At 47.0% G+C, this 21872-nt stretch overlaps 1 protein-coding gene across 2 annotated transcripts; it reads left to right on the top strand.

The window, feature by feature from the left end:
• The first annotated feature begins 10238 nt into the window (after positions 1-10238).
• Positions 10239-20701, top strand: LOC106564207 (multivesicular body subunit 12A). Of its 2 annotated transcripts, none has more exons than XM_045710114.1 (10): positions 10239-10369; positions 10915-11013; positions 11575-11658; positions 11763-11862; positions 12905-13034; positions 13218-13358; positions 15663-15775; positions 18534-18592; positions 18858-18917; positions 20066-20701. In XM_045710114.1, exons 2-10 carry the CDS (start codon positions 10915-10917, stop codon positions 20138-20140), a joined length of 861 nt encoding a protein of 286 aa, XP_045566070.1. In that variant the 5' UTR covers positions 10239-10369; the 3' UTR covers positions 20141-20701. The 2 variants fall into 2 exon arrangements, with proteins under 2 accessions (XP_045566070.1, XP_045566071.1); XM_045710115.1 differs by having other exon boundaries at positions 10242-10369; positions 15690-15775.
• Positions 20702-21872: the final 1171 nt, after the last annotated feature.

Genomic DNA, 21872 nt, shown 5'->3' with positions numbered 1-21872 from the left:
ACACACACACACACACACACACACACACACACACACAGCGCACGCAGGGGAGGATATTATGCAATTCCACATCTCACCGCTGGGGGTGGGCTCCTCTCAGCTCTGATACAGTGTTCAACAGCAGCATGGAAACAAGCAGCATTGTTGACAGTTGTGTTATTGTTGTTGTGATGGCTTGGAGGGCCTTCTCATGTAGCCTAAATATCCCACCCCAAGACAGTCATATGAAAGCTTCACGTTTCAAGGAGCCCATTCACTATGAAGTCAGGAGCCTGGGTCAACCAGAGCAATAGTTTCAGGCCGACCAGCCTACCAAGATGGCTGGAATGGAATTAGACTTTCTTTCTACTCATTTTGCACACAACTCTAAGATCCCACTGCCGCCACCAGTGTAGCAGACGGAGACGGGCTTGATCCAGAGAACCAGGGGTTGTGGGGAGAGCAGAGAGCCCTACCACCTGTGCCATAAAGATTCAGCACAGTCAGTCACAGACACATGCTACAGATACAAACACATGTTACAGATACAGACACATGTTACAGACACAGACGCATTCTACAGTCACAGACACGTTACAGACACATTCTACAGTCACAGACACATGTTACAGAAACAAACACATGTTACAGATACAGAAAATGCTACAGACACATTCTACAGTCACAGACACATGCTACAGACACAGAAAATGCTACAGACACAAACACATTCTACAGTCACAGACACATGCTACAGACACAGAAAATGCTACAGACACATGCTACAGTCACAGACACATGCTACAGACACATGCTTCAGTCACAGACACGTGCTACAGTCACAGACACATGCTACAGACACACGCTACAGACACAGACACATGCTACAGACACAGACACATGCTACAGACACATTCTACAGACACATGTCACAGACACATTCTACAGACACATGCTACAGACACACGCTACAGACACATTCTACAGACACAGACACATGCTACAGACACATTCTACAGACACAGACACATGCTACAGACACATTCTACAGACACATGCTACAGACACAGACACATGCTACAGACACATGCTACATACACATGCCTCAGACACATGCTACAGACACAGACACATGCTACAGACACATTCTACAGACACAGACACATGCTACAGACACATGCTACAGACACAGACACATGCTACAGACACATTCTACAGACACATGCTACAGACACATTCTACAGACACATGCTACAGACACATTCTACAGACACAGACATGCTACAGACACATTCTACAGACACATGCTACAGACACAGACATGCTACAGACACATTCTACAGACACAGACACATGCTACAGACACATTCTACAGACACATTCTACAGACACATGCTACAGACACAGACACATGCATGTAGACGCGGTGAGTTGGTCTCATGCTCTCATGCTCTCATGTCTGTAGAATGTGTCTGTAGCATGTGTCTGTAGAATGTGTCTGTAGCATGTGTCTGTGTCTGTAGCATGTGTCTGTAGCATGTGTCTGTGTCTGTAGAATGTGCCTGTCACTTGAAATCAGGGTCACCCTTGGTCCAAGAGAGAATTTCCTCTTGTTCTAATGTTTGAGACGTTTCCTGAGCGGGAGACAAGGGTTCAGGACCCACCAGTCACACATAGACACATACAGACACTGATACAGGTTGGCTACAACAGCCTACACTTGGTCAAATGACACCCTATTCCCTACATAGGGCATTATTACCTTTGGCAAGAGCCTTATGGCAGGGGCCTGCCAAATGGCGCAGAGGTCTAAGGCACTGCATCACGGTTCTTGAGCCATCACTACAGACCCTGGTTTGATCCCAGGCGGTGTCACAGCCGGCCTATGACCGGGAGACCATGAGGCGGCGCACAATTGGCCCAGCGTCGTCCGGGTTAGGGGAGGGTTTGGCCGGCCGGGATTTCCTTGTCCCATCGCGCTCTAGCGACTCCTTGTGGCGGGCCGGGCGCATGCATGCTGACTTCGGTCGCCAGTTGTACGGTGTTTCCTCAGACACATTGGTGTGGCTGGCTTACGGGTTAAGCGAGCAGTGTATCAAGAAGCAGTGCGGCTTGGCAGGGTCGTGTTTCAGAGGACGCATGGCTCTTGACATTCGCCTCTCCCGAATCCGTACGGGAGTTGCAGCGATGGGACAAGACCGTAACTACCAATTGGATATCACAAAATTGGGAAGAAAAAAGGGTAAAAGTAAAAAAATAATACTTTAAAAAAAGCCCTATGGCCAATTCCCTACATAGGGCACTAGTTTTGACCTAGGCCTTTTTCACTAAAACAAATGCCCTATATAGGTTGCAATTTGGGACACTGGAATAGTAGCCTAAATGGTTCTGTTATTTATCCTCTTGCTAAATGGTATCCATGTTGATGTCTCATCAGCTTTGTAGACGTGACGTAGCGTGTGCATGATTAGCCTGCTAATGTTGAACACAAAACAAAGCCGTGTCACTCGACCATCATCATCATTACCATCACTCACCCCTCTCCGCCAATCATAGCCTCCACTCGTCTTTGACCCCCTTGATTGCTAGGCGTTATGCTAATGAGGCCTATAGCGTTTCTACCTAAACAGTGGACCAACTGAATAACGTGGAACATGTAGAGTGGATATACAGGTCTGAATTTACACAACACACATAGCGTTAGGCCTAGTCCTCCTTAGTGAATGATTACAAAAGGACACAACATGTATCTGTCGTGTGTGAATGTGTGAATGTTGCTGTTTATATACAGTACCAGTCAAAAGTTTGGACACACCTACTCATTCAAGGGTTTGAAATAACAAAAACTATGAAATAACACATATGGAATCACAACTTTTGACCATGGCCCTTTGGACCAGAGAACTTTAGGCCCTGGTAAAAAGTAGTACACTTCACAGGGAAAAGGGGTGCCATTCTGGTCAAAAGTAGTTCAGGGTTCCAAAAGGGTTCCATTTGGGACGTGTGTGTTCAGATTGAACGTGTGTGTTCAGATACAAATCTACCATTCCAGTGTTTTACTTGCTATATTGTATTTACTTTGCCACCATGGCTTTTTTGCCTTTACCTCCCTTATCTCACCTCATTTGCTCACATTGTATATAGACACATTTTTCTACTGTATTATTGACTGTATGTTTGTTTTACTCCATGTGTAACTCTGTGTTGTTATATGTTGTCGAACTGCTTTGCTTTATCTTGGCCAGGTTGCAATTGTATATGAGAACTTGTTCTCAACTTGCCTACCTGGTTAAATAAAGGTGAAATAAAAAAAGATTGAGTCATGGTGTCTTTGTTGAGCTGCTGTTGCCAATAGATACAGCAGAATGACAGAGACCACGCCTTCAGCTAATGACTCAATTATACATCACTCTCCCTCTCTGTGTGTGTGTATGTGTGTGTGTGTGTGTGTGTGTGTGTGTGTGTGTGTGTGTGTGTGTATGTGTGTGTGTGTGTGTGTGTGTGTGTGTGTGTGTGTGTGTGTGTGTGTGAAGTACTTTGTGCATGCTGTAAGATCATACTGGATCAGTTGGAACCATAAATGAAGCAGAGGGAATGTCAGAAAGCCTCGTCCTCCTCACTCTCCTGCTAGATTGACAGCTGGGTTGCCATGGCAGGAGGGGGGAATAGAACATTGGGTCATTAGCACGCCTCCTTTCAGGATGACTGACATCCAGGCTGGGAGAGGGGAGAGGGGAGAGGGAGGGGGAGTAGAAAGGAAAGGGAGAGGGAGAGGGGGGGGACTGGGGAGAGGAAAGGGAGAGAGGAAAGGGGGAGGGGGAGAGGAAAGGGGGAGGGGGGACTGGGGAGAGGAAAGGGAGATTGGGGACTGGGGAGAGGAAAGGGGGGAGAGGAAAGGGAGAGGGAGAGGGGGGGGACTGGGGAGAGGAAAGGGAGAGGGGGGGACTGGGGAGAGGAAAGGGAGAAGGGGGACTGGGGAGAGGAAAGGGGGAGAGGAAAGGGGGAGGGGGAGAGGAAAGGGGGAGGGGGGACTGGGGAGAGGAAAGGGAGAAGGGGGACTGGGGAGAGGAAAGGGGGAGGGGGAGAGGAAAGGGAGAGGGGGACTGGGGAGAGGAAAGGGAGAGGGGGACTGGGGAGAGGAAAGGGGGAGAGGAAAGGGAGAGGGAGAGGGGGGGGACTGGGGAGAGGAAAGGGAGAGGGGGGACTGGGGAGAGGAAAGGGAGAGGGGGGACTGGGGAGAGGAAAGGGAGAAGGGGGACTGGGGAGAGGAAAGGGGGAGAGGAAAGGGGGAGGGGAGAGGAAAGGGAGAGGGGGGACTGGGGAGAGGAAAGGGGGAGAGGAAAGGGGGAGGGGGAGAGGAAAGGGAGAAGGGGGACTGGGGAGAGGAAAGGGGGAGAGGAAAGGGGGAGGGGAGAGGAAAGGGGGAGGGGGGACTGGGGAGAGGAAAGGGAGAGGGGGGACTGGGGAGAGGAAAGGGAGAGGGGGGGACTGGGGAGAGGAAAGGGAGAAGGGGGACTGGGGAGAGGAAAGGGGGAGAGGAAAGGGGGAGGGGGAGAGGAAAGGGAGAGGGGGAGAGGAAAGGGAGAAGGGGGACTGGGGAGACGAAAGGGAGAAGGGGGACTGGGGAGAGGAAAGGGGGAGAGGAAAGGGGGAGGGGGAGGGGGAGAGGATAGGGAGAAGGGGGAGGGGGAGAGGAAAGGGAGAAGGGGGACTGGGGAGAGATTAGGGAGAGGGGAGGGGGGAAGGGCAGGGTGCGGGTGTAGAGTTTCAGTTACACTCCCACTTTACCATGACAGCCCAAAGACACACACACACACACACACGCACACACACGCACACACACACACACACACACACACACACACACACACACACACACACACACACACACACACACACACACGCACACACACACACAGGTTAGGTTGATGTGAGGTGGTGTGATAAAGCGTTGCTGACTACATAGGGAGAAGAACATTCCCTGTGTTGTGTGTGTGTGTGTGTGTGTGTGTGTGTGTGTGTGTAGTGTGTGTGTGTAAGTGGCGTGTGTGTCTGTGATGTGTGGTCCACGAATGTGTGTGTGTGTGTGTGTGTGTGTGTGTGTGTGTGTGTGTGTGTGTGTGTGTGTGTGTGTGTGTGTGTGTGTGTGTTGCCAGTCTGTCATACTCAGAGAGACAGAAGGCCATCCAGCAGGACAGATGAATGGATCCCGTGGCAAGGCACAAAAAGAGAGATGACTGAGGCATCAGTCTATCATTCTCTCTCTCTCTCACACACACACACACACACACACACACACACACACACACACACACACACACACACACACACACACACACACACACACACACATTCGTGGAATAAATTCACAGAAAGAGACTTACACCCACAGTCACACACACACACACACACACACACACACACACATTCGTGGAATAAATTCACAGAAAGAGACTTACACCCACAGTCCCCACACACACACACACACACACACACACACACACACACACACACACACACACACACACACACACACACACACACACACACATTCGTGGAATAAATTCACAGAAAGAGACTTACACCCACAGTCACACACACACACACACACACACACACACACACACACACACACACACACACACACACACACACACACACACACACACACACACACACACACACACACACACATTCGTGGAATAAATTCACATAAAGAGACTTACACCCACAGTCACACTCAAACATAGTACACACACACACACACACACACACACACACACACACACACACACACACACACACACACACACACACACACACACACACACACACACACACACACACACACACACACACACACACACAGTCTGGCAGACTGCCTCTAGTCCCTCTGGCTGAGTCCCTGCAGATTTCCTCTGGGTTCATTCCCATTAATTAGCCAATCAGCCAATTACGCTAAACGTTCTAAATAAACAAGGATCCCCCCCCCAGATGGCTCGCTCCATTATCTACTAACACCCCCTCCTGTCACCCCTAGTGGACTGCTCTGCATGTTGCCATGACAACAGAGGCCCTAGCACCCCTGGATTCTCCCTGGGAGTGTCTCTGTGGCGTGTGTGTGTGTGTGTGTGTGTGTGTGTGTGTGTGTGTGTGTGTGTGTGTGTGTGTGTGTGTGTGTGTGAGTGAGTGAGTGCAGTTGTGTGTTTGTGGCTAAATGTCAATGTAAAACATACAATCAATATCATAAGACGTTACATCCATGAGAAGGGATTGGAGGAGCCGTCTATCGTCTGGTCTAGGCTCTGATGATGTCATCAAGGTCCTGTCGCATCACAACGTCAGGTATCTACAATAGTAAACCCAGTCATACAGACCGGTGTCCAATCACTGGACATCTTGACCTCTGTGTTATAGACAGAACGCAATACGTTCTCCGTCTCCTCTCCTACCCACTCACCGCTCTTTCTCTCTCACCCTTCCCCCCTTTTCCATTATCCCCCTCTCTTTCTCCTCACCTCCCTCCCCCCTCTCCCCCCTGCGCTGCCTCATTTTCATGTAAATGGGAATTGATCTTTCTTTCGGCGCCCTGCCTTGAATGCCCTCCTCTCAATTTCAATTCAATTTAAGGGCTTTATTGGCATGGGAAACATATGTTTACATTGCCAAAGCAAGTGAAATAGATAATATATCAAAGTGAAATAAACAATAAAAAATTAACAGTAAACATTACACTTACAAAAGTTACAAAACTGCCCATCTCCTCTCTCTCTCCCTCTCGCTCTGCCCCACCTCCAAAGCCCTCTCACATACACCCCTTCTCTCTCTCTCTCTCTCTCTCTCTCTCTCTCTCTCTCTCTCTCTCTCTCTCTTTCTCTCATACAGTGCATTCGGAAAGTATTCAGAACCCTTCCCTTTTTCCACATTTTGTTACGTTACAGCCTTATTCTAGAATGGATTAAATCGTTTTTCCTCCTCATCAATCTGCACACAATACCCCATAATATCAAAACAAAAACAGGTTTTACAAATCTTTGCAAATGTATACATTCTTTAAAATGGAAATATCACATTTACATAAGTATTCAGAATCTTTGCTATGAGACTCGAAATTGAGCTCAGGTACATCCTGTTTCCATTGATCATCCTTGAGATGTTTCTACAACTTGATTGGAGTCCACCTGTGGTAAATTCAATTGATTGGACATGATTTGGAAAGGCACACACCTGTCTATAAGGTTCCACAGTTGACAGTGCATGTCAGAGCAAAAACCAACCCATGAGGTCGAAGGAATTGTCCGTATAGCTCCGGAACATGGTTGTGTCGAGGCACAGATCTGGGGTACAGGAACAAAACATTTCTGCAGCATTGAAGGTCCCCAAGAGCACAGTGGCCTCCATAATTCTCAAATGGAAGAAGTTTGGAACTACCAAGACTCCGCCCGGTCAAACTGAGCAATCGGGGGAGAAGGGCCTTGGTCAGGGAGGTGACCAAGAACCCGATGGTCAATCTGACGGAGCTCCGGAGTTCCTCTGTGGAGATCGGAGAACCTTACAGAAGGACAACCATCTCTGCAGCACTCCACCTGTCACGTCCTGACCAGTAAAGGGCTTATTTGTTATTGTAGTTTGGTCAGGACATGGCAGGGGGTATTTGTTTAGAGTGTTTAGGGGTTTGTTATATTATGTGTTTATGTTGAAGGGGTATTTGTTTAGAGTGTTTCGTTTTTTTGGGGGCTATGTGTTTATGTAGAGGGGTGTTGGTTTAGAGTGTACCGGGGTTTTAGGTTTAGGTTCTAGGTTAGTGTATTCTATGTTAGTTCTAGGTTGTTTACGTCTATGTTCAGTTTATTGATTTGACCTTCAATTGGAGGCAGCTGTTTCTCGTTGCCTCTGATTGAAGGTCCTATGTATAGGGGTTGTTTTGTATGGGGTATTGTGGGTAGTTGTAGTTGCATAGCTTTGTGTTTTTTCTGCATCCTGTTCGTTCGTATGTTTTCTTGTTTTCTTGTTTTCGTGTTCAATAAAAGTAAATAGGAGCACTCAACCCGCTGCGCCTTGGTCCAATACCTCCAAAAGACGTGACACCACCAATCAGTCCTTTATGGTAGAGTGGCCAGACGGAAGCCACTCCTCAGTAAAAGGAACATGACAGCCCGCTTGGAGTTTGTCAAAAGGCACCTAAAGAACTCTCAGACCATGAGAAACAAGATTCTCTGGTCTGATGAAACCAAGATTGAACTCTTTGGGCTGAATGTCAACGTCACATCTGGAGGAAACCTGGCACCATCCCTACGGTGAAGCATGATGGTGGCAGAATCATGCTGTGGGGATGTTTTTCAGCGGCAGGGAATGGGAGACTAGTCAGGATCGAGGGAAAGATGAACGGAGAAAGTACAGAGAAATCCTTGATGAAAACCTGCCCCAAAGCACTCAGGACCACAGACTGTGGCGAAGGTTCACCTTTCAACAGGACAATGACCCTAAGAACACAGACAAGACAACGCAGGAGTGGCTTCGGGACAAATCTCTGAACGTCCTTGAGTGGCCCAGCCAGAGCCCAGACTTGAACCCGATCGAATATCTCTGGAGAGACCTGAAAATAGCTGTGCAGCAACACTCCACATCCAACCTGACAGAGCTTGAGAGGATCTGCAGAGAAGAATTGGAGAAACTCCCCAAATACAGGTGTGCCAAGCTTGAATCATCATACCCAAGAAGACTCATACCATCATACCCAAGAAGTCTGTAATCGCTGCCAAAGGTGCTTCAACAAAGTACTGAGTAAAGGGTCTGAATACTTATATAAATGTGATATGTCAAATTCTAAAAACCTGTTTTTTCTTTGTCATTATGGGGTATTGTGTGTAGATTGATGAGGGGGAAAAAACAATTTAATTAATTTTAGAATAAGGCTGTAACGTAACAAAATGTGGAAATAGTCAAGGGGTCTGAATACTTTCCGAAATGCGCTATATGTCCCTCTCTCTCTGCATGTGTGTGTGTGACAGTATATATCTGTGTGTTTGACAGTGTATGTATATATATATATATATGTATGTATATATATATATCTCTGTGTGACACTATATATATATTTATCTGTGTGACAGTATATATATCTCTGTGTGACAGTATATATATCTCTGTGTGACAGTATATATATATTTATCTGTGTGACAGTATATATATCTCTGTGCGTGACAGTATATATCTGTGTGTCTTTTGTTTGTACTGCCTTCATCATAACTAATATATAAATCCATGCCTTTCTCTCTATTCAATTAATTTCAAAGGGCTTTATTGGCATGAGAAACATGTTTACATTGCCAAAGCAAGTGAAATAGATAAACAAAAGTGAAATAAACAATCATAAATGAACAGTAAACATTACACTCAAAAGTTTCAAAGGAATAGAGACATTTCAAATGTCATTATGGCTATGTAGTGTTGTAATAATGTGCAAATAGTTAAAGTACAAAAGGGAAACTAAATAAACTTAAATATGGGTTGTATTTACAAAAGGTGTTTGTTCTTCACTAGTTTCCCTTTTCTTGTGGCAACAGGTCAAAATCTTGATGCTGTGATGACACACTGTGGTATTTCACCCAGTAGTTATGAGAGTTAATCAAAATTGGCTTTGTTTTCAAATTCTTTGTGGGTCTGTGTAATCTGAGGGAAATATGCGTCTCTGATATGCTCATACATTTGACAGGAGGTTAGGAAGTGCAGCTCAGTTTCCATCTCATTTTGAGGGCAGTGTGCACATAGCCCATCTTCTCTTGAGAGCCAGGTCTGCCTACGGCGGTCTCTCTCTATAGCAAGGCCATGCCCACTGAGTTTGTACATAGTCAAAGATTTCCTTAATTTTGGGTCAGTCACGGTGGTCAGGTATTCTGCCACTGTGTACTCTCTGTTAAGGGCCAAATAGCATTCCAGTTTCCTCCGTTTTTTGGTTAATTCTTTCCAATGTGTCAAGTAATTATATTTTAGTTGTCATGATTTGGTTGGGTCTAATTCTCTTTCCTCCTCTCTCTGCTTCTCCAAACACCAACCATAAATCACACAATTAAATGCCACAGCATTTAGACCCTTTGCATAGATTACAGTAACAAGTAAAGGGAGATAGCAAGGACGCGTTAAACAATATTATTTCAGGACAGTAGCGCCATCTGGCGCTGAGGTGAAACACCAGTTTATCCTCGTCACAGTGCTGGCGTTATCATTTGGCATGTCCCGGTGCTTGATGGGAATTGTAGTCATAGAATCTCCTGTATTTCCTGGAAAGGAGACAAGGAAAAATCATAAGAAGTTCTTGCTCGCCTCTAAAAAGTTGTTTACCTGACTTCATCTACAGTCTAAAGCGAGAAAGGTTGAAACTAAAAACAGAGTAAGTACCATGTTTTTACGAGGATTTTGAAAACTGAGTGAAATCTCCGAAACGTGAAGGAAAAAATATGTTTGACTCACCTGTCAAATAAATGTTAGCTAGCTAGGTTAGCTAACTTGCTAGCTATTTTCCTAACAAGGGGCCATTTATAGCTAACGTTAATACCGGGGTTTAGTGATCAAATCACCGCTTTTAGCTAGTTTCACAGTTGTTTGCTAGTTTTATTTATTGACTGGATGTTGGCAGTTACCTGTCAAAACAACCATTCCTTTGTTATGCTAGCAAAGCCAAATATTAATATGGAAATCTGGCACAATAATTGTATATTTTCACAGCTATACCATGATAGTTGCTCCACAATGTTCTGTCTGATAGAGCAGTGGTTGTTGGGAGAAATGGAGAACGTCGCATTGTTGACAATCCTTAAGATCATTTATTCAGGAACAACCGTCATAATAACCTCCTCTGCCCGGTTCTATTACCCTTCTCTCCTCCCCTTTGTTCTCTTCTCTCCCTTCCTGTCCATCTCCTCTCCTCTTCTCCAGATGTCTCTGATGGAGCACGGTGGTGGCGCCCACAACAGGCCGGTGACGGCAGTGGCCTGGGCCTCCAACAGCAGCACCTGTCCCAAAGACTTCAACCTGGTAGGGAGTGAGAGGGAGGAAGGGAGGAGGGAGGGATACAGGCAGAAGAAGTAGGAAATAGATTGAGATAATTTAAGGTCAGACTACATTAAGGCTTGGCTCATAGAGGAGACCGTAAGAGGTCAGACTACATAAAGGCTTGGCTCATAGAGGAGACCATAAGAGGTCAGACTACATTAAGGCTTGGCTCATAGAGGAGACCGTAAGAGGTCATACAACATAAAGGCTCATAGAGGAGACAGTAAGAGGTCAGACAACATAAAGGCTCATAGAGGAGACAGTAAGAGGTCAGACAACATAAAGGCTCATAGAGGAGACAGTAAGAGGTCAGACTACATAAAGACTCAGAGACAGTAAGAGGTCAGACTACATAAAGGCTTGGCTCATAGAGGAGCCAGTAAGAGGTCAATAATTCTCAATATTGTGTGTAGTGTCTTACCCTCTGTCTCTCTCTCTCACCCTCTGTCTCTCACCCTCTTTCTTTCCCCTTCTCTCTCTCTCTCTCTCTCTCTCTCTCTCTCTCTCTCCCCCTCTCTATCTCCCCTCTCTCACTCTTTCTAGATTAGTATAACTGAGGATGGAGCTGCTGCTAACTTCACACGGAGCTTCGCCATGAAGGCTGGCTACTACCTCTGCTACAGCAAGGTGTGTTATACACACACCACACACACACACACACACACACACACACACACACACGGACAGTCACAGGCACCCCACATGCCTAAATGACATCTCCCCCTCTCTAGGACATGTCAGGTGGTATGGTAGTATCAGATGTCCAGGTGATCTCAGACAAGGAGACTGTTCCTCATGGGTACTGTTACATACCTGAACACCTGGAGCCTAGTGAGTACCTGCTGCCCGCCTCAACACCTGTAAGAACACTTAGACATGTTTTACAGATGTTTATTAAATACCTGAACACCTGTAAGAACACTTAGACATGCTTTACAGATGTTTATTAAATACCTGAACACCTGGAGGAACACTGAGACATGCTTTACAGATGTTTATTAAATACCTGAACACCTGGAGGAACACTGAGACATGCTTTACAGATGTTTATTAAATACCTGAACACCTGTAGGAACACTGAGACATGTTTTACAGATGTTTATTAAATACCTGAACACCTGGAGGAACACTGAGACATGCTTTACAGATGTTTATTAAATACCTCAACACCTGGAGGAACACTGAGACATGTTTTACAGATGTTTATTAAATACCTGAACACCTGGAGGAACACTGAGACATGCTTTACAGATGTTTATTAAATACCTGAACACCTGGAGGAACACTGAGACATGCTTTACAGATGTTTATTAAATACCTGAACACCTGGAGGAACACTGAGACATGCTTTACAGATGTTTATTAAATACCTGAACACCTGGACGAACACTGAGACATGTTTTACAGATGTTTATTAAATACCTGAACACCTGTAGGAACACTGAGACATGTTTTACAGATGTTTATTAAATACCTCAACACCTGGAGGAACACAGACATGTTTTACAGATGTTTATTAAATACCTCAACACCTGGACGAACACAGACGTTTTACAGATGTTTATTAAATACCTGAACACCTGGACGAACACTGAAACATGTTTTACAGATGCTTGGAAAATGTTCATAATTCATTTATTAGCAAGCGACTACTGCAAGTTATTAAAAAGTTGTTTTTAGTAGGACAGTAGTTGTTTAGGTGGTTTTTGTCATGTTTCATACAACGTGATGAATGTCTGTTTATGTTCTGGATGGCTAAGACCAGACATCTATAGGAACTGTGATCTATATGTCCTCTGAATCTCAATTTTTAACTGGATTTTTGAAGTATTTAAAAATGTGTGTGTGTCCGTCCGTCTGTGTGTGTGTCCAGGGGCCTCTGTGTCTAAGAAGAAGCGTGTGTGTGTCCGCATGGTGCCAGTGGGCGGTGTGGAGACTGCTGTACTGGACATTAAACTGACTGCTAAGACTAGGAGGATGCTGCAGCACTACACCTGTTTAGGGTCAGACACACACACACAGTGACGCAGAGACATACACACACACATCCCACTAATGTAGCTTGGTCCTGGACAAAAGAACAACATTTCAATGAAGATCCTCCATTGAGCTACTCTCAGTGTGTGTCTGGGAGACCAGGGGTTGGTGTGTCTGTCCTAACTGGTGTGTTGTCCTGTCTGTCTCAGGGACATGCATGGCTATGTGATGTGGTGTAAGAAGGGGCCCTTCTCCAGCCCTCTACCCCAGGCAAAGCCTCGCAGCCTCAGCCTTGACCTCCGTCAGCTCTCCCTGGACCAGAACCCCCCTCCGCTACCCCTCAGACCCAGGTAACTACTCCCTCAGTCCCAGGTAACTACTCCCTCAGACCCAGGTAACTACTCCCTCAGACCCAGGTAACTACGCCCTCAGACCCCGGTAACTACCCCCTCAGACCCCGGTAACTACCCCCTCAGACCCCGGTAACTACCCCCTCAGACCCAGGTAACTACCCCTCAGACCCATGTAACTACCCCCTCAGACCCCGGTAACTACCCCCTCAGACCCCGGTAACTACCCCCTCAGACCCATGTAACTACCCTCTCAGACCCATGTAACTACCCCCTCAGACCCCGGTAACTACCCCTCAGACCCATGTAACTACCCCCTCAGACCCCGGTAACTACCCCCTCAGACCCCGGTAACTACCCCCTCAGACCCATGTAACTACCCCCTCAGACCCCAGTAACTACCCCCTCAGACCCATGTAACTACCCCCTCAGACCCATGTAACTACCCCCTCAGACCCATGTAACTACCCCCTCAGACCCCAGTAACTACCCCCTCAGACCCCAGTAACTACCCCCTCAGACCCCGGTAACTACCCCCTCAGACCCCGGTAACTACCCCCTCAGACCCATGTACAGTACACCCTCACCTGTTCAGCCAGGTATCTATCCCTGGGCCAGACCTCTCCTCCACTGCCCCTCAGACCCAGGTAAGAACATTTACCTTACACCTCCCACGCAGGTGAGACTAGGTTAGGTGAGGCTGTTACCTTAGACCTCCCACCCAGGTGAGGCTGTTACCTTACACCTCCCACCCAGGTGAGACTATGTTAGGTGAGACTGTTACCTTAGACCTCCCACCCAGGTGAGGCTGTTACCTTACACCTCCCACCCAGGTGAGACTAGGTTAGGTGAGGCGGTTACCTTAGACCTTCCACCCAGGTGAGCCTGTTACCTTAGACCTCCCACCCAGGTTAGACTAGGTTAGGTGAGGCTGTTACCTTAGACCTTCCACCCAGGTGAGACTGTTACCTTAGACCTCCCACCCAGGTGAGACTAGGTTAGGTGAGGCTGTTACCTTAGACCTTCCACCCAGGTGAGCCTGTTACCTTAGACCTCCCACCCAGGTGAGACTAGGTTAGGTGAGACTGTTACCTTAGACCTCCCACCCAGGTGAGACTAGGTTAGGTGAGGCGGTTACCTTAGACCTTCCACCCAGGTGAGCCTGTTACCTTAGACCTCCCACCCAGGTGAGACTAGGTTAGGTGAGGCTGTTACCTTAGACCTTCCACCCAGGTGAGACTGTTACCTTAGACCTCCCACCCAGGTGAGACTGTTACCTTAGACCTTCCACACAGGTTAGACTAGGTTAGGTGAGGCTGTTACCTTAGACCTCCCACCCAGGTTAGATTGTTACCTTAGACCTTCCACACAGGTTAGACTAGGTTAGGTGAGGCTGTTACCTTAGACCTTCCACCCAGGTGAGATTGTTACCTTAGACCTTCCACCCAGGTGAGACTAGGTTAGGTGAGATTGTTACCTTAGACCTTCCACCCAGGTGAGATTGTTACCTTAGACCTTCCACCCAGGTGAGACTAGGTTAGGTGAGGCTGCTACCTCTCAGACCCAGGTACTGTACCCCTGCTGTCCAGGTAACTCTCAAGTGAGAGACTCAGATCTTGGTGTGTGGCTACTGGCCTCGTTAACTTCTATTAACCAGGTAGGACCTACACAGGACATCTCTCTGACTATAACCCCTGATGGTAACCCTCTCTCTCTGTGGCCAGGTGAGAGTGATGGTAACCCTCTCTCTCTGTGGCCAGGTGAGAGTGATGGTAACCCTCTCTCTCTGTGGCCAGGTGAGAGTGATGGTAACCCTCTCTCTCTGTGGCCAGGTGAGAGTGATTGTAACCCTCTCTCTCTGTGGCCAGGTGAGAGTGATGGTAACCCTCTCTCTCTGTGGCCAGGTGAGAGTGATGGTAACCCTCTCTCTGTGGCCAGGTGAGAGTGATGGTAACCCTCTCTCTCTGTGGCCAGGTGAGAGTGATGGTAACCCTCTCTCTCTGTGGCCAGGTGAGAGTGATGGTAACCCTCTCTCTGTGGCCAGGTAAGAGTGATGGTAACCCTCTCTCTCTGTGGCCAGGTGAGAGTGATGGTAACCCTCTCTCTGTGGCCAGGTGAGAGTGATGGTAACCTCTCTCTCTGTGGCCAGGTGAGATGTCTTGGGCCAGTGGAGTGATTGTAACCCTCTCTCTCTGTGGCCAGGTGAGAGTGGTTGCAACCCCTCTTCTCTGTGGCCAGGTGAGAGTGATGGTAAACCTCTACTCAGAATTCCACAGACTGACTTAGGTCTCCCTGTCTCCATAGCAACGCTCCACCCTTTCCCCCTGGCAGGAAGCTCAGCCATCGCCGCAGCAACCTCCAGTTGAACGATGCTGTGGACAAAGCGGTTGACAGCAGCAACATCTACGGCATCTCAGGTTGACCAAAATTCAGAAAACACTTCTAGAAAAGAGACAGATACTGTACATGTTATAAAGACTGATGTACTGGCTCTCTCTACCTATCCTCCCTCTCTCTACCTACCTTCCCCTCTCTCTCTACCTGTCATCCCTCTCTCTACCTACCTTCCTCTCTCTAACTCTACTCTCTCTACCTACCTTTCTCTCTACCTACCTTCCTCTCTCTAACTCTACTCTCTCTATCCTATCTTTCCTCTCTACCTACCTTCCTCTGTCTACCTACGTTCCTCTCTCTACCTACCTTCCTCTCTCTACCTACCTTCCTCTCTCTACCTACCTTCCTCTCTCTACCTACCTTCCCCTCTCTACCTACCTTCCCCTCTCTCTAACTCTACTCTCTCTATCCTATCTTTCCTCTCTCTACCTATCCTCCCTCTCTCTACCTACCTTCCTCTCTCTCTCTACCTACCTTCCCCTCTCTCTACCTACCTTCCCCTCTCTCTACCTACCTTCCTCTCTCTAACTCTACTCTCTCTATCCTATCTTTCCTCTCTACCTACCTTCCTCTCTCTACCTACCTTCCCCTCTCTCTCTACCTACCTTCCCCCCTCTCTCTACCTACCTTCCCCTCTCTCTAACTCTACTCTCTCTATCCTATCTTTCCTCTCTCTACCTATCCTCCCTCTCTCTACCTACCTTCCTCTCTCTCTCTACCTACCTTCCCCTCTCTCTCTACCTACCTTCCCCTCTCTCTCTACCTACCTTCCCCTCTCTCTAACTCTACTCTCTCTATCCTATCTTTCCTCTCTACCTACCTTCCTCTCTCTACCTACCTTCCCCTCTCTCTCTACCTACCTTCCCCTCTCTCTCTACCTACCTTCCTCTCTCTCTCTCTCTACCTACCTTCCTCTCTCTCTCTCTCTACCTACCTTCCCCTCTCTCTCTAACTACCTTCCCCTCTCTCTCTACCTACCTTGCTCTCTCTCTCTACCTACCTTCCTCTCTCTCTCTCTACCTACCTTCCTCTCTCTCTCTACCTACCTTCCCCTCTCTCTCTAACTACCTTCCCCTCTCTCTCTACCTACCTTGCTCTCTCTCTCTACCTACCTTCCTCTCTCTCTCTCTACCTACCTTCCTCTCTCTCTCTACCTACCTTCCCCTCTCTCTCTACCTACCTACCTACCTTCCTCTCTCTCTCTACCTACCTTCCCCTCTCTCTCTACCTACCTACCTTCCTCTCTCTCTCTCTCTACCTACCTTCCCCTCTCTCTCTACCTACCTTCCCCTCTCTCTCTACCTACCTTCCTCTCTCTAACTCTACTCTCTCTATCCTATCTTTCCTCTCTACCTACCTTCCCCTCTCTCTCTACCTACCTTCCCCTCTCTCTCTGCCTACCTTCCCCTCTCTCTACCTATCTTCCCCTCTCTCTCTACCTACCTTCCCCTCTCTCTCTACCTACCTTCCCCTCTCTCTCTCTACCTACCTTCCCCTCTCTCTCTACCTACCTTCCCCTCTCTCTCTCTACCTACCTTCCTCTCTCTCTCTCTACCTACCTTCCCCTCTCTCTCTACCTACCTTCCCCTCTCTCTCTACCTACCTTCCTCTCTCTAACTCTACTCTCTCTATCCTATCTTTCCTCTCTACCTACCTTCCCCTCTCTCTCTACCTACCTTCCCCTCTCTCTCTGCCTACCTTCCCCTCTCTCTCTACCTACCTTCCCCTCTCTCTCTACCCACCTTCCCCTCTCTCTCTACCTACCTTCCTCTCTCTCTCTACCTACCTTCCTCTCTCTCTCTACCTACCTTCCTCTCTCTCTCTACCTACCTTCCCCTCTCTCTCTACCTACCTTCCCCTCTCTCTCTACCTACCTTCCCCTCTCTCTCTACCTACCTTCCCCTCTCTCTAACTCTACTCTCTCTATCCTATCTTTCCTCTTTCTACCTACCTACCTTCCACTCTCTAACTCTACTCTCTCTATCCTATCTTTCCTCTCCCTACCTACCTACCTACCTACCTACCTACCTACCTACCTACCTACCTACCTACCTACCTACCTACCTACCTACCTACCTACCTACCTACCTACCTACCTACCTACCTACCTACCTACCTACCTACCACTCTCTAACTCTACTCTCTCTATCCTATCTTTCCTCTCTCCACCTACCTTCCTCTCTCTAACCTCTCTACCTTCCCTGGTCTGTTGTAGTGTATTGACCATGTATGTAGTTCTGTCCTTGAGCTGTTCCTGTCTATTAATGTTCTGTATGTCATGTTTCATGTTGTGTGGACCCTAGGAAGTCTATTATGTCATGTTTCATGTGTTGTGTTGACCCCAGGAAGTATATTATGTCATGTTTCATGTGTTGTGTGGACCCCAGGAAGTCTATTATGTCATGTTTCATGTTGTGTGTGGACCTCAGGAAGTCTATTATGTCATGGTTCATGTTGTGTGGACCCCAGGAAGTCTATTATGTCATGTTTCATGTTGTGTGGACCCCAGGAAGTGTATTATGTCATGGTTCATGTTGTGTGGACCCCAGGAAGTCTATTATGTCATGTTTCATGTTGTGTGGACCCCAGGAAGTGTATTATGTCATGTTTCATGTGCTGTGTGGACCCCAGGGAGTGTAGCTGCTGCTTTTACAACAGCTAATGGGGATCCTACCAAAATACCAAATACCTCTCCCCACCCTCCCTCTTCTCCTACCATCCCTCTCTCTCTCTCTCTCACTCTTTCTACCCTCCATCTCTCTTCTCTCCCTCCCTCTCCAGCCATAGATGGTGTTCCCTTCACTCTACACCCCAAGTTCAAGACCCAAACGAACGGCACGGTAAGTTGAAATACCAACCGCCATCGTTTTACTGGTAAAGTGACATGGACTACTTTTACTTCCAGTGGTGAAATACCATGAGTCTAAACTGTCTCTCTCTCCTCCCCCTCTCTTTCCTCCTAGACCCCAACAAACACTCTACAATACCATGAGTCTAACCTGTCTCTCTCTCCTCCCCCTCTCTTTCCTCCTAGACCCCAACAAACACTCTACAATACCATGAGTCTAACCTGTCTCTCTCTCCTCCCCCTCTCTTTCCTCCTAGACCCCAACAAACACTCTGAACAACATTCGCATCAAGTCTGTCCAGGACATTGAAAATGAGGTAGGTGTGTGTGTGGTATTTTTGTATTGATTGTGTTACTGTGGGGTCCGTCGTAGTGTGTCGACCATGTTGTGGTACTGTGGGGTTTGTCGTAGTGTGTCGACCATGTTGTGGTACTGTGGGGTCCGTCGTAGTGTGTCGACCATGTTGTGGTACTGTGGGGTCCGTCGTAGTGTGTCGACCATGTTGTGGTACAGTGGGGTCCGTCGTAGTGTCGACCATGTTGTGTTACTGTGGGGTCCGTCGTAGTGTGTCGACCATGTTGTGTTACTGTGGGGTCTGTCGTAGTGTGTCGACCATGTTGTGTTACTGTGGGGTCCGTCGTAGTGTGTCGACCATGTTGTGTTACTGTGGGGTCTGTCGTAGTGTGTCGACCATGTTGTGTTACTGTGGGGTCCGTCGTAGTGTCGACCATGTTGTGTTACTGTGGGGTCCGTCGTGAGTGTCGACCATGTTGTGGTACAGTGGGGTCCGTCGTAGTGTCGACCATGTTGTGTTACTGTGGGGTCTGTCGTAGTGTGTCGACCATGTTGTGTTACTGTGGGGTCCGTCGTAGTGTCGACCATGTTGTGTTACTGTGGGGTCTGTCGTAGTGTGTCGACCATGTTGTGTTACTGTGGGGTCCGTCGTAGTGTGTCGACCATGTTGTGTTACTGTGGGGTCCGTCGTAGTGTGTCGACCATGTTGTGTTACTGTGGGGTCCGTCGTAGTGTGTCGACCATGTTGTGTTACTGTGGGGTCTGTCGTAGTGTGTCGACCATGTTGTGTTACTGTGGGGTCCGTCGTAGTGTCGACCATGTTGTGTTACTGTGGGGTCTGTCGTAGTGTGTCGACCATGTTGTGTTACTGTGGGGTCCGTCGTAGTGTCGACCATGTTGTGTACTGATTGTGTTACTGTGGGGTCCTTTGTGATATTGATTGTGTTATTGTGGGGTCCGTCGTAGTGGCGACCATGTTGTGTACTGATTGTGTTACTGTGGGGTCCGTCGTAGTGTCGACCATGTTGTGTACTGATTGTGTTACTGTGGGGTCCTTTGTGATATTGATTGTGTTATTGTGGGGTCCGTCGTAGTGGCGACCATGTTGTTGTACTGATTGTGTTACTGGATGGTCCGTTGTAGTGTATCGTCCATGTTGTGTGTTTACAGTACAACTACACTTTCACCGTGGAGGAAAACGCAGCCAAGGGAACCAGACCTCCCACCACAGGAAGCACCTCTTAAGCTCAATGACCTTTCAACTCCGACCTCAACAACGGCGGCCTGCTCGACCCACAACACTATGGGGGTCAATGTGATGTCTGGGTCATGAAATGATAATCAATGTCCAAGTGCCTAGAAGATGACTGACTAGAACTGAAGTGTCATTCTACATTCCAGAGTTCCTTCACAACTCCATTTGTTGTACCCACATTCTTATTCCGTGTTCTAACCTCTTACACATTTCATTCTCACCCCCCGTATATGGGGCCAGTTATATATGTTAGAGATGACTCTGACGGGGAAGAGAACGTTGTTTGGCAGGGTGTGCTTGTTTCTCTTATTAGAATAATGTTTACCTGTTAAAGTCAGGCTATTGATCTTCATCTTTATTGTGATGTTTAGGAACCAAACTAAATGTTGTTACACTTTCAATGTAAATAATGTTACTATTATGTCTCTGTGGTGAAACATGGGTCATTTCATGGTTAAAAAAAATAAGGAAGTATGGTTACCACTAACTGGTCATATCTGTATATTGTGCCTTGCATGCAGTATAAACAAATAAAATACAAAATAATTTGACATGTGTACCATTCTTAAATGGTTTGTTATTTCAGGAAAGTTTGATATCTGTCACAGGGAGATAAAATATGTAAACACAGCGACTGATAGACACACCCACTTTTCTGCATGTTCTAACAGGTGATAGATTTGTTTCCGTGTATAACCCGTATCCACACTAGGTGCACCAGTCGACAGAAAACTCAGGTTTTGGGGATTCAACTCGATCCGGAGTCAGGTGGATAGAAGACCCTGCAACCACTTTGTCAATTTAACTGCAAAACAGAGGTAACGTTTAGATTTGCCTTCTGCTTCCGCGGTAATCCTAGGCTACTCCAGCGTTCTATATAGAAGATGAAATAATGTGCAGATGTTAACTTCTAACAATACTTTGTAATAATATTTTGTAATCCAGAATCATTGCATTTTGACAGTTTCTTGTGTTCATGTGTACTGCAGATTACACAATCAAAAATACAAGATCTGGGATGTCACTGCCGTAGAATGACGAATTAGAACTACTGGTCACTACTTTCAGTTTGAATAGGCCTACGATACGTATTGCCATGTAGTGGGCAGGTTGTGTTACTACATTGTATTCCCCTCTGAACTGTCATTCAGTGTGTAGAAGAGATGGGTGTGAACTACATTGTTCAAATCACATTTTATTGGTCACATACACATGGTTAGAAGATGTTAATGCGAGTGCTTCAAGTTCCGACCATGCAGTAATATCTAACAAGTAACCTAACAATTTCACAACAACTACCTTGTACACACAAGTGTAAAGGAATGAACAAGAATATGTACATAAAAATATATGAATGAGCGATGGCCGAACGGCATAGGCAAGATGGTATAGAGTACAGTATATACATATGAGATGAGTAATGTAGGGTATGTAAACATTATATAAAGTGGCATTGTTTAAAGTGGCTAGTGATAAATTGATGTGATAAATGTTTCCATTATTAAAGTGGCTAGAGTTGAGTCAGTATGTTGGCAGCAGCCAGTCAATGTTAGTGATGGCTGTTTAACATTCTGATGGCCTTGAGATAGAAGCTGTTTTTCAGTCTCTCGGTCCCAGCTTTGATGCACCTGTACTGACCTCGCCTTCTGGATGATAGCGGGGTGAACAGGCAGTAGCTCGGGTGGTTGTTGTCCTTGATGATCTTTTTGGCCTTCCTGTGAC

This window comes from Salmo salar, chromosome ssa02, assembly GCF_905237065.1.
Source record: "Salmo salar chromosome ssa02, Ssal_v3.1, whole genome shotgun sequence".
NCBI lineage: Eukaryota > Metazoa > Chordata > Actinopteri > Salmoniformes > Salmonidae > Salmo > Salmo salar.
Note: the sequence above shows the minus strand (reverse complement) of the source record. Positions and strands in the feature narration are given on the sequence as shown.

Bases quoted from the DNA above. Each gene is read 5' to 3' on its own strand.
- LOC106564207 (XM_045710114.1), top strand. From the start codon at position 10,915: ATGTCTCTGATGGAGCACGGTGGTGGCGCCCACAACAGGCCGGTGACG. The intron at 11,659-11,762 runs GTGTGTTATACA...CCCCCTCTCTAG, and splicing joins ACTACCTCTGCTACAGCAAG to GACATGTCAGGTGGTATGGT. The intron at 11,863-12,904 runs GTGAGTACCTGC...GTGTGTGTCCAG, and splicing joins ACCTGAACACCTGGAGCCTA to GGGCCTCTGTGTCTAAGAAG.